The sequence below is a fragment of the Xyrauchen texanus genome, chromosome 40, assembly GCF_025860055.1.
Source record: "Xyrauchen texanus isolate HMW12.3.18 chromosome 40, RBS_HiC_50CHRs, whole genome shotgun sequence".
Taxonomy (NCBI): domain Eukaryota; kingdom Metazoa; phylum Chordata; class Actinopteri; order Cypriniformes; family Catostomidae; genus Xyrauchen; species Xyrauchen texanus.
Genome location: NC_068315.1, coordinates 10528257 through 10541642, shown reverse-complemented (window position 1 = coordinate 10541642; position 13386 = coordinate 10528257). Strand labels below are relative to the sequence as shown.

General features: G+C 39.2%; 1 protein-coding gene across 1 annotated transcript in view; it reads left to right on the top strand.

Annotated features, from left to right (window-relative positions):
• LOC127633686 (ankyrin repeat and fibronectin type-III domain-containing protein 1-like) overlaps window positions 1-13048 on the top strand; it is a 116914-nt gene extending 103866 nt beyond the window's left edge. The window contains exons 20-24 of the mRNA XM_052112943.1: window positions 2073-2214; window positions 2858-3026; window positions 3757-3923; window positions 9495-9708; window positions 10809-13048. Coding sequence (XP_051968903.1) covers window positions 2073-2214; window positions 2858-3026; window positions 3757-3923; window positions 9495-9708; window positions 10809-11539 — 1423 coding nt within the window. The 3' untranslated portion in view covers window positions 11540-13048. The remainder of the gene's footprint in view (window positions 1-2072; window positions 2215-2857; window positions 3027-3756; window positions 3924-9494; window positions 9709-10808) is intronic.
• Window positions 13049-13386: the final 338 nt, after the last annotated feature.

Sequence of the window (13386 nt, the reverse complement as noted above, 5' to 3'; positions counted from 1 at the left end):
AATAATAATAATGTATTAAAGCAATATCTCACATCTGTGAGGTTCTGTTGTGCAGCACTTTATTTGATAAAAATATATCCAGTGTTGTTTCAGATTATGCTCTGACGATTTTGTAGAAAACAATTAATTTGATCAAAATAATGCAATGATAAAATTTAATCCAATTGAATGTAATTCAAATGTAAGTTTTAAATTAATTTGATTACACACCATTTTGATGTGATAATTTCGTTAAACTGTCAAATACGGAATTTTGAAAACATTAACCCTCTAATTACCACAATTTTAATTACCTCTTGTGTGTTTTTGTTTAAATATTACAACCATGTGGCACATGAAATGTGCTGGAAATGTCCTGGAAAATTGTGCCTTGAATCCTGAATTAAAACAAATGATCAATTTCCCGTTTTGAAAACATTTATCTTGGCTCTTTGGTTCACAATCTGAAACAATGAATTCATTGTTATATATTGGTAAAATAGCAGAAAAGAGTTGAAACACAGACCTTTTGACTCATTATGAAAGTAATTCATACAATCTAAAAAAAAATATTTTCCCCTTAAACATGTCATTGATATGACCTTTCAGATTTAAACCTGTTACTGCACAGAAATAAGCTAATATTTCTCATTAGTGAGGTGAATAAATGCAGCGGAAGCGAGTGTGACTGAGAAGATTGAAATATGCCTGAATTCCGTCGGGCTTCCCTTCACCACAGACATACATAGTTTCTTGACACCTCCATTTTTTACAGTCAAAACAAAACTGCTATTTGTTTTTGTTCAGTAAAGGAGCTATTTATTTATTTTCATCTCGGGTCATTATGTAGACCTTGGTAGGTAGAGACAGGGAGAGTATTATCCTGCTGCTCTGTGTGGTAGTAAAACTAAATTTACTATGGGGCCGGACTGTGGAAGTTAGTGGGAGGTTCACTCAGGATGATGTCTACTTACGGCTCGAGGAAAACCCCTGGAGCAAAGAAATGCTCTTTTTTCCACTAACCTACCCCCCCAGACACTAGCCTTGAGAGTGCCCTTGAGAGTAAGACCTAAAAGCTTGTTTGCCCTGTCATCATCTTATCTGAGTCCTGTGAGCTGATGTCTAATAACATTTTTCTTCAGTTGCAATTTTTCATTTGTTAAAATTTAGATTCAATTATAAGATTTTTGATGAGTTTTGCCCATCGTTTTATTGCACTTTTCTGCTGTTATTTCACTCAATTGGAACTTTTATGTAAATTAAAAGGAATGTTTTAAATTAATGAAAGTAAGACTCAAAATCTAGTTATATTTATTTTAAAATTAATTTTCTTTTTTCTGTCTGTGCTTTCCCAAAATTATCTTTCTTTTGCATATGGATAAGGGTTCCAATGGTCAGGAAAAACCTGGTAATATCATGGATTTTTCAAGCCTGGAAAAGTAATATAAATTAATAAAATATTAAAAGCCATGGAAATTTCTCTAGTATATCTTATATTTCTCTAAAATATATTTATTAAATTTTAGTTGAATATTATAAATGTTTTTGTATATTATTTATTGAACATAATAGAATTTTATTGATTGGAAAAAAAATCTGTATCCGGTAATCACAAATCACTGGAAAGGTCATGGAATAGACATGGACATTTATTGGTCAAAAAGAGTGTGACCCCTGTATCAGTGAATTGTAAATTCCAGGTCTGGAAAAGTCATAGCAATGAATCAGCTCTTAAGTCCTGGCAAATTCATGGACATTTTATCATTAATTTGAGATTGTCATGCTATGCTCTGTTGTAAAATATTTCAGATTGCTAATGGCGAGTGCAATCAATATAAAAAAATCCTTATGATGTAAATTTAAAAATCCTTATGCTGTTATCATGAAGAACTGGAAACATCATGGAAATTATTGTCAAAAGGTGTGTAAACCCTGAAGATCCCATAAGTTAGCTTGCTCACTGGGCTTTATCTCACAATTGTACACTGCCATATTTATGAAACCACTGTAATGGCACTCTGTGAGGGTATCTTTTGGAAACAGTAATATAGAAGTTTGTGTATGTTGACGAAATGCTCTCTTTTCTCTCCCAGGGATGAGTGGGAATGGCTGCAGTCACTGTCTGGCCCTGTGGAGGTGGAAAGAGCAGAACAGGAAGCAGACTGCCTCCTCTACTCAGAGATTCAGACGGCCATTAAGAGTCTACTGAACCAGATCAATCTACCTCTCCACCAGGTACTGATGTCTACAGAACACTATCCACTGCACTATAGAACAATGGAAAACGAACAAGTGCCAATGTATACACAGTTAGACGTGCAATTCATCAAAGGAGCTCTATGTTACCCAGTGATATAATAAAACAAATTCTCCAAAAGAAACTATTTTAAGATGGCCATTTGAACATGAAAAAGGGGCATTAAAATAACAACAGACACATTTTTGATGCATAAGTCATTAAGTCCCTATATTACACTACACATAACAATACCATTACAAAACATACAATGATAACCATAGTTTGACAAAATACCATGCTACCGTTACTACTATAAAACTGCAATCAAAAGACAGACAGACAGATAGATAGATAGATAGATAGATAGATAGATAGATAGATAGATAGATAGATAGATAGATAGATAGATAGATAGATAGATAGATAGATAGATAGATAGATAGATGAATGGACGGAGGGATGGACAGACAGATAGAGCAGATAGATAGACAGACACATAGATAGATAGGGTAACTTTATACTAATATAGTTTTTTCTTATATTGTTTATATCTATATTTTTGCATAACATTGTTACCCTACAACCCCCATGGATTCAAGTCTGTCTGTGTGTGTGTGTGTGTGTGTATTTCCCGCACAGGCCACGCACTTCCGTCTCTACACACACGAGGTGCTGGAGCTGGGTCACAATGTGTCCTTTCTTCTGCTGCTGCCTGCCTCAGACAATGTTTGCTCTGCCCCGGGACAGATCAACCCCTACACACCACACTCGGGGTTCCTCAACCTCCCTCTTCAAATGTTTGAGCTCGGTACACTGGTTTCTGTTTCAACCCCTACAATATTAGCTCAGTTGGCCTTATAAAAATCCCCAGATTCCTTCCCCCTCCCTCTCCCCCATCTGCCCCCAGTCACACTCCCTTAGGACCACTAGTAAATCAAGTAGACACACACACATACACACACACACACACACACACGCACGCAGACACCAGCAGGGTGGCGGTGCACACCACGGCTAGCCAAACACAGACCCCCCCCCCTCTCCAATTTGCTCTCCCCAGACTGTGTAAAATAAGGAAAGGTTAAACAAGTAATCAATATTATAATTCAATAAAATCTGTTTTAAAGAACGGCAGATCATTTACATTTAAATAACAGGGTTTATTTTCAGATGCAAAGGCAAATCGTGTGCTTGTATGCTTAACAGCGGTGCCAGATAGAACACTTGGTAGCTTATTCAGCTGCTGTTGTGGGGAGAGTTTCAAGCAACTTTTAAACATTATACTATGAGGTAGTTTCAGCCCAAACACCATATACATGTAAACCACCCACAGATTTCCATTACAAGCAAGTCTTTTTTTAAAGATTTGTCAGGGGGTTTTGGGACATTAATGATAACCTTCCTAGGGTCTCAGTTTCACAGAAAACCACCCAGTGAAGTAAATTTAAGAATTGCAATAACATTACACCAGTGGTGCCCATATAAGTCATGTTGGTTACTAACTATATTGTTCTTCATTTCATTTTGTCTCTGTACAGTTCACTTCTGTTCATATAAGGAAAAATTTATCAGTCTGTATTGCCGGCTATCCTCAGTGCTGGACCTGGACTCCCTGATTACCCAACAGGCTTTTAGAGAATCTATCACTGACTCTGAGGTGGCCACGGCCAAACAGAGACAACAGCACATATTGGACTACATCCAGGTAATGGAAATTAAAGCTGAAGTGTGTAATTTTTTCAATGTTAAAATACTTTCTCCAATCCTAGCTTAAAATGTAAAAACAACTATAAGTAAGCATTTGTCGAAATCTCGACACAATGATGTAATCAAAACATTGATTTGTTTGTTAAAGCAACCCAAGTAGGCTAACACAGAAACATTGGCTCAACAAATAGCATGAGTTTAGGGATGGGGCTATCTTTTTGTCTGACCATGGCATATGGAAGAGGGCTTTGAAAATCTTTTGAAATCAATCATTATTTTTTGCAATTTCATTTAGTGACTTTAGTGGTCTATAAATTGCACACTTTAAAGTGGACTTTTAAGATGTCAAAAAATTATTGGCTAAGCAATTCGTAGGTTTTTAAAGGCCAAAGTATACTTTGCGCATCCCCATTGCAGATCACTCCGCGCACAGTATGCCTGATGTAAATTTCATCATAATCCAGTCCTTGCAGCCTGACCGCATGTGCTACCTTCAAGAACCGGTCAATGGCAATGTGGGACTAGGGCCTCGAAGGACTGACAGTGGCTGGAGAAGTTTTTATTGCTTTATTTTTATTGAATTCTTATTGCTAGCACTACCCGGACAGGCTGAAACGACTGTCTCACGCCAGTGACGGCCACCGGAACTTTTGCTTAGTTAATGCTTGGTACGGCTAGCTCTTGGGTGGCAGGCTAGGTTGGAAGAATGCCCCCATTGCAGGACTTGCATTCGGAATGATTCATGAACAAAAAGCAGACCCCTTGGGCACTTAGTAGGAATAGTGATGTTGCACAAGACTGAGCGGACTCTGGACTCAATCTGCCAAAACACTGTGCCACCATCCTGTCCGGTGGAACCTGGGGAGGTCGACCTTCTCTCGGTTTCAAAAGAGCAAGATAAAGTGTTGGGTTTAATGTCCTTGGAACCAGGGTGATAAAAGATGATAAACGCAAATCTGCCAAAGAAATTGCTCAGCGAGCTTGCCTGGAATTTAGAAGTTTTGCGGAGCAGAAAGGTTCTTGTGATCAGTCCAAACCACAAAAGGTCCAACCAATGGCACCACTCCCCCAACGCCAATCTGGCAGCCTGCAATTCCCTGTTCCTGATGTTGTAATTCCATTCCGCAGGGGAAAGGCGATGAGAGAAAAATCTGCAGGGGTACAACTTCCCGTCAGACGGAAATCTTTGGGACAAAATAGCCCCACCTCCAACGCATCAATATCCAGCATGAACTGATGAGACGGGTCAGGGTTAATGAGAGTGGGAGCTGAAACGAAGCAGCTTTTGAGTCTTTTGAATGTAGACTGTGCTCACGAGGACCAACAGAAACATGTCTTGGTGGAGGTTAAATCCATCATAGGAGAGGCAATCTGACAGAAATTTGGAATGAACCGCCTGTAAAAATTGGTGAACCCCAGAAACCGTTGGACCTCTTTATGAGAATCCGGAGTTGGCCAATCTGCAACCGCTTTTACCATGGCAGGGTCCATCTGGATGCCTTCAGATGAGAGGATGAATCACAGGAACAGAACTGACCATGCTTGAAACACACACCTCAAACAAATAATTCTCTAGCAGTTGCTGAAGCACCCTCCTGACATGCTGGACATTGTCGTGACTATTCTGGGAGAAGATCAGAATGTCATCAAAGTAGACAAAACAACTCGATTGTCCATATCTCAGAACACATCATTAACGACGGTCTAAAAGACCACTGGGATGTTGGAAAAACCAAAGGGCATGACCAAATACTCAAAGTGCCCTGTGTGTTAAAGGCGGTCTTCCCCCTCCTGATTCAGACAATGGGGTAAGCACTGTGGAGGTCCAACTTTGTAAATATGGATGCTCCCTGCAAGAGTTCAAAGACCGAGGACATCAACAGCAAGAGATTGAGATTTTTGAGAAAGAGATGCAGTCCGGGACTTACTGAACACCACCCTCAGATCATGGTAGAACTTGGGTACTCTGGTGAGATCCACCGGCTCCTCCAGCAACACAGAACAGAAGACAAAACATGGGAGAGTGCAGACCTGAGACAATGTGACAAACAAAAAAGACTCTATGACAACAGAGAACTCTCAACCCATTTAAGATGTTGATTATGTTTAACCAGCCATGGGTGTCCCAGAACACAGAAAGAATGGATGATGAGAAACTGGATCTCCTCAATGTGATTACCCAAGATGGTAGGGGTCAGGGAGGCAGTTATGTGAGTGACCTTAGTGAGGGGAGTACCACAGAGATTGCTGGCTGAGATGGGTTCTTTTAACTTGGAGTTGGGAATAGCCAACTGGTTGATGAGACTGATGTCCATGAAATTTCCTGCAGCTCCACCATCAATGAGTGCAGAAACCTGAAGAATCTTGTAACCCCTGCTGATCGATGGCATTCCGAAGGCTGGCTCCATCTGCTGAGTCCATGACTGTCCAGATTGTTCTATCACGAAATGTAGAAACAGCATAGGACTCAAATACAGAGGGAATCACAGTTCAGTATTTATTGAAGGAACACAGAATACAGAGGCAATATGACAGTCAATGATGGAACCGCCACAGACTGCAGAATGGAATCTCTGACATGGACAGAGGAGTGATGGCAAATTGAAGACACCCAGGTGGAGGAGAATGATGAGAGGAACAGCTGATGGTGAGTGAGTATTCATAAATGGGAATATCCAATGGGTAATAATCCAAACCAGGAGCAAAACTGGGTGAGAGAACAAACAGAAACTAACAAAGAGGGAAAGACTGAACAATCTGGCGACTAACGTGACTCACGAGGGAGAATATAAAGAGAGAGGGAATTGAAAACAGGTGAGGGTAATTACCCGCAAGCATGCGTTCCCATGGAAACGCTAATAATGCCGGCCACACTGCAAGGAAATCCCACATGGGAAATTAAATCACACAGGAAAAACCAAACAGACCCCCAGGACCGAGACACATTTTTGCAATTTCGTTTGGTGACGCAAATGGCACAGAAATTACACACTCCAGTTGTAAATCAGACTCAACTCCCTGTTTCCCATTTATTAGCTCCATTTCTGTTTCGGTTACAAATTTCTGCAATACGTTATGCTTGTTTCGATCCTGAGCATCACACGTGTTTATTCCCAGTCGCTTGGGAGTGTTAGAAACATCAAACCAAAAAAAAATATTTCAACTAATAATCCAATTAGGTTAGTTTATTGATGTCATAAAGCTTAACTACTAGACGTATAAACTGTAAAACAAGTTATTTTTCTTATGTCAAAATTTCAATAACAGCTCAGCAGACTCTCACAAGTCGACTTGAAAGAGAGTCGTGTGTCAAGTGTGCCACTCTGAAATAATCCCTCTTCGCCACCATGGTCTGGACGATTAATTGAGATTGACCACAAAACCACAAGAGTGTTTGTGTGATGTCAGGTCCAAGAGGTGCTGGAAAAAAGCGGCACACTGACCACAGATTGCACAGCGCCTGAGAGCAATGAGGGGAAAAAATAATACCGATCAATGAGTGTGACTGCATGGCTGTGTGTGGATGGGCAATGTGGCATCAATTGGTGTAAAAACCTTAATGTTCCATGAGGCTGAGAATGAGAAAGGGCCACGTCTGTCAAAGTGGCACTATGGTGGAAAGTGTGTTGGGCTCAGCTCTTGTGCTAGAGGGTAGGCTTATATCGCTGTGAGGTCCTGTCAAAGAACTAACAGACAGACCGCAAAATACGCACTTCAAATGCATGTGGTGAGAAGTGTCAGTGACTCGTATGCTCCAATTTACAAAGTAGTCTAAACTTTTGGTTTTAAACTGGCAGATTTACAGGTTTGCTGCTACCAGGTAAGTAAACTCAGCTACTGGTGTTATTAGACTTTCGTCTTTTCGATGCTAAATAGCTTTTTGTTTGTGGAAATATCTAAAATCTTTTCATTCCCAGTGTTGGCCTTTTATTTAGCAGACGTTTGTGTAGCCATATCTTTGACTGAAGTGCAAACATTGTTCCACATTGCAGTTTATTCTGGCCATTAACTGCCGTTTTAGACAGGAAAAGATCATCTGGCCAACATGTAAGGTGAACAACCATACTTTATTTTCTGTGTCCACTTAGGGGCAGATTAATCTGAAATGTACACTGGCAAATCCAATTATTATTTTATTTTTAAAAGCACAGGTACCTTGTACCTGGTTGATACCTGGGGGTTGTACCTGGGGGGTAAATATATATATATATATATATTTGCAATTCAATTTGGTGAAGCTAGGGGCGTAGAAATTGCATATTTCATCTTTAAATCTCACTCTTCCCATTTATTAGCAGCATTTGTGTTGTTTTAGTTACAACTTTCAGCAAAACACCATGCATGTTTCAATCCTTAGGATCACATATATTTATTCCCAGCTGCTTGGGAGTGTTAGAAACATCAAACTGCAAAAACAATTATAAATAATAATCCATTTATTGATGTCATAAAGCGAAAACATTGTTCCACATGGCAGTTTATTCTGGCCATGAACCACCATCTTGGACAGGAAGAGATCATCTGACTGACATGTAAAGCGATCAATCACACTTTATTTTCTATGTGCACTTAGGGGTGGATTAATCTGAAATAAACACTGGCAAAGCCAATGATTATGTCATTTTTAAAAGCGATTGTTGTATCAACCCAGTACCTTGTAAACCCAACTTTGTTTCCAGATGGACTGATTTAAATCACGTGTGCCCTTACTTCCAGAAGTTGTGTCCAGCCAATCAGATTAGAGCTTGCCAGATCGAGAAAGTAATTTCTGGTTTTATTTGCAAAATGCATCAGACAGTCAGTAAATTGACTGTGGGCAGTCGGTGGGAGTGCCGTCTGAGGTTTAGAGTAGTTTAGTGGAGAATACGTATTAAAGCACTGCATGTAATATAAGCTATATGTATGTCTATGCTTATTTTCTTCAGTTTTGTTATTCTTATTTGTTGCAAAATATCCCAGCCAACAGCATCACCAAACTCTTATTTGTTGAAGCAGTCTACTTCGCAACCTAAAGAAATCTCTTCCACATTACTGCCCTTGTCACACTGTAGTCCCCTTTTTGTCATTAGAAGCCCAGCATATTTTCCAAAGGAGTCATCTTGCGGTGTCAGGGCTCATTCTCATAAGCTGGATCTCAAATGGCATTTGCTAGAAAGAGCTCAGATTGCAGATTTGTTTGTCTACCCTGCTTCATTTTTTGTTCTGCCTTTTTCCTTCCAATTTGAAATGAGCTCCTTATAAAACAACTGCTATAGTATGTCTCAAGTATGGAAAATATCAAAGTGGTAGTTGTGAAGATTCACAAAGTTAACAGCTCTGATTGAAAACACATTGTACCTCCCTTTAATTCGGGGAACTAAATGGCTTTCAAAAAGCTTTGTGATGTTTGTGGGAATAGTGGCTGTGATGTTTGTGTGTGGAAAATTCCACATATTGCAGTCTGAATACTTTGCATTTAGATCCAATCAGCGCACCCTTTGCTTTCAAAGCAGCTTCATATCTTATTGTCAGCATTGCTGATGATATAACAGTGGACTCAACCTCCCTTCTCTTTTTTGTGTATTCAAAGCAATTGGACGAGATGTGGCGAGACGTCCGTTGGATCACCAATGCACTGCAGTACGCCCGCTATAAACAACCTCTCGGTTGGGTGCCTATCACCTGGCTTGTAGATGTCAGCACGGAGCCTCCTGTCCAGAAGAATGACTCCACATCCTCTAACACAGACTATGTGCCTACTCCCTCTCCCTCTCCAGAATTAAGAAGAAGAAAGTGCACAATTGGTAAATGCTCATTTTTTTTAGTAGCTGGCATTTAGCCAGGACAAAAAATTCTTCCTGTGCTTGACTGCATGTCTTTGTCTCCTTCAAATACTGAGAGTGACTGTACTAAATTACAGAGAAGTGCTGAACATACTTGCAATTATATTTGGCAGGTATTGGCTGCCTTTTAAACACAAAAGGAAGTTTCTATATATTAATCTGTGCTCTATTATAATTATTAATCCCTAATACTGTTACTGTACTATGTACATAACAATTTGATATTAAAACAATAAGCTGGAAGGTGGCGTATGAAACAGTGATTATATCAAGGGTAAGGGCTGCAACAAAGTGAAATGGAGGGTATTAAATGGTGAAACAACAATGTAATAAAAGACAGCAAGATATTAATCAAATGTATTAAAGGAGTAGTTCACCCAAAAATAAAAATTATGTCTTAATTGAATCACATTTATGTTATCCCAAACCTGTCGGGTGTTCCATGGAACACAAAAGAAAATTATTTGCAGCTCTTTTCCGTACAAACAACAGCCATACACACCATAACAGTTGTCCGTATAACTTGTATGCTATATTCCAAGCCTTCTAAAGCCAAGTTGTTATTTACTGAAAATCGCCTCCTTTGCCATAGCTCTCAAATCAAATATGATGCCTGGTTTGACACCAATAACATTTGGTCATGAGACATGCAAAATACAATGACGATTGATAATGACATTGCTGTCCAACCTGACCTAATGCCTCAAAAGGCACCATATTTAATTTGAATCCTTCAGCACAGGGCAAGATTTTCAGATCAACTGCTCCTGTAATAAAAATAATCACAGTAAAAATTATTCTACAAAGTAATATAGTTAATTTGCCTAAATTAAAGGCTGTTTTAATGGTTTGCAACAAATTCAACTGATATGTGGCTATGATAATTTGACAACAGTTTACAACACTAATCCAATTAGATTTTAGAGGCTGAGCTATCCTTTTAATAATGTTCATTTTATTATAAAAATCTTTTGATTGACCATGTCTAATTCTATATACACTTGGGGTATTGCAAGCCAGTGCACTAATGGGCTGATTATTTCAACTCATGTCTGTTGTAGAGTCCCAGCCAGGTTCTGATGAAGAGGGCTGCTCGGAAGTCTTCCTCCCCACAGACAGTGACTATGACTCCAGTGATGCTCTGAGCCCTCGTGACCTGGACTTGATTTACTCCTCAGCCCAGGATCTCTCCCATCAGACCGCACATGTCTTCAGCGGTAGCGCCCCAGATGTTCTCCAGATGCAAGACCTTAAGTACAGAGCTTTCTCCAAGTCAATGCTGGAGACCGAATCATGCACAAAGGATATGGAGGATCTGTCATTGTCCTCATATTCTGTGAAGGACACAGAGAAACCTCAGAAGAAGTTCCTGGCCGATCCACCAACAAAGCGCAAGCTGCTCTCCAAAAGCCATCCCCAGAGGAGTTATTTTGGTGGGCCACATCACTGGTCACGTGTACAGAGCGAGAGCCACTCACCCTCACTGTCTGAGGGCATCTACACGAGACAGAGTGATATTGACCTCCCGTTGGAGACTCCACTCTCCCTACCACATTCTCCCACTACCTCCTACAGTTTGGATGATTACAGGCCATCTTACAGGGAGAGTAAGCCCAACGTCCACAGGATCTTTGTGGAGTCTTGCAGCAAGACTTCACCCAGCCGAGATGTTCCACACTGGGCGGAGGAGGAGGAGAAAGGGATGAGTGGAGCTGCCGCTGCAGAGGCCAGGTCGGGCTACAGCACCACAGCAGAAACTCAGGATGTAGACTCGGACGAAACTAACAAATGAACAAATCTCAGAGGTCCTTAGCAGCACTCTTTAGAATGATCTGAGTGTTCCATTATGAAGATGTGTGGTTTTGTTACCACCTAAATTGCCTCAAACTATACCCCTCCTCTCAATCTGCACACATCATACTGTAATAACTTAGCCTAATCAATTCTTGCATCCTCTCTGCAGACAGTGGAAGAGGATAAAGTTGCTGGTCAACTCTGTGGGACTCATAAATCATGGCTCTGACTGTTAAAATGTCGATTATCAATGCAACGTGAAACAAAGCACTGCTTTTCCTCAGAACTTGAAATTGCCTCAGCCAATAGAGCGCAACAGTGACAAAACCATTTTCCCTTTCATTTTCTCCAATGGCATTTAAAAAAAAAAAGAAAAGAATCAGTACAGAGTTCTAAGGGGGCATTCACACCAAATACATATTTTTATCCGTCTATGCTATTTTTTTTATTGTTTTCTATGTAAACACACACTAGACGGATGCCTTTGACCGTTGCGCTGTGTCTTGCTGTTTTTTTCCCGCAAGACACTGTGTCAATTTAAAACAACTTCTAGGTTAAGGTCACGTCCACAATAATACGTTTAAGTTTAAAAACTTTCCGTTTCCTAGTGGCATCATTTTCCAAAGTATGTGGTTATGGATATAAGAGTCTTTTGGTTGAGGAAAACAACATTCTTATTTGGATGAGTGGCGTAAATTCAGCTAAATCAATGCATTTTCAAACTAAATTGTATTAGTGCGGAAGTGGCATTTAAAATGCCCAGAGACACCTGCATTCTGTTCCATTTGATGCACTTTATCTAACTGTTATTAACATAAAAATATGTATGGTCTGAACTGCCCCCTAAGCCATGAACCAAACTTCAGTAACTAGTTCCAAGATGAATCACATTTGATTTGAAGCAAAAAATTATTTGAATGAACTTCTCATCCCACAAAGCATTGCAAATGACACAATTGAATCATAATCATTAAGTGTAAAATGTAATTTATAAAAAAAAGTATTGAAGAACATTCAAATAAATACTACTGTGCAAAAGTTTTAGCCATTTTAGACAAACTTTTAAATAGTGAGGCTATTATGCATGCCAAGAATAATTTGTATTTAACAATGAACTTTAGGCAAAGTGCAGTAAGCATAAAAAACAAAATCAGTATTTGATGCGACCTCCCTATGCCTGTTAAACAGCACCTATCTTTCCTACACATTTTTTGTTTTCTTATTTTTTTACAAAATTGTTGGCAGATGTGTAGCTCCAAGCATCTTGGAGAACTTGCCACAATTCTTTGGATTCAGTCTGTCTCAATTGCTTCTGTCTCTTCATGTAACCCCAGACTGACTCAATGATATTGAGATCCGGGCTCTGTAGGGGCCATGCCATCTGTTGTAGGGCTCCTTGTTCTACTTCTAATCTATTTTCAAAAGGAATGTTTGAAAATCTTAAATTGACATTTCCTATTGACACACTAATGCAGAAGATATAAAATAACCATAACTACATTTCACAAAAAACTACATAAATAAATTATATATATATATATATATATATATATATATATATATATATATATATATATATATATATATATACGTTTTTTGTGAAATGTCTAATGTTCCTAAGACTTTGGCACAGTACTGTATATGTAATGCTTGATTTAATGTATCTGTAATGTTTGATTTACTGTATATTACAATGCTTAATGGAAGTGGGTGGTCACTGTCAATCCTGAACTCTGCACTGTTGGTGAAGAATTGTAAGATATTGAATTATCCTTTTTTATATGAAGTTGAAATCACACTGATTGGGGCTTATACAGAACCATATATCATCGGCATATATCATTA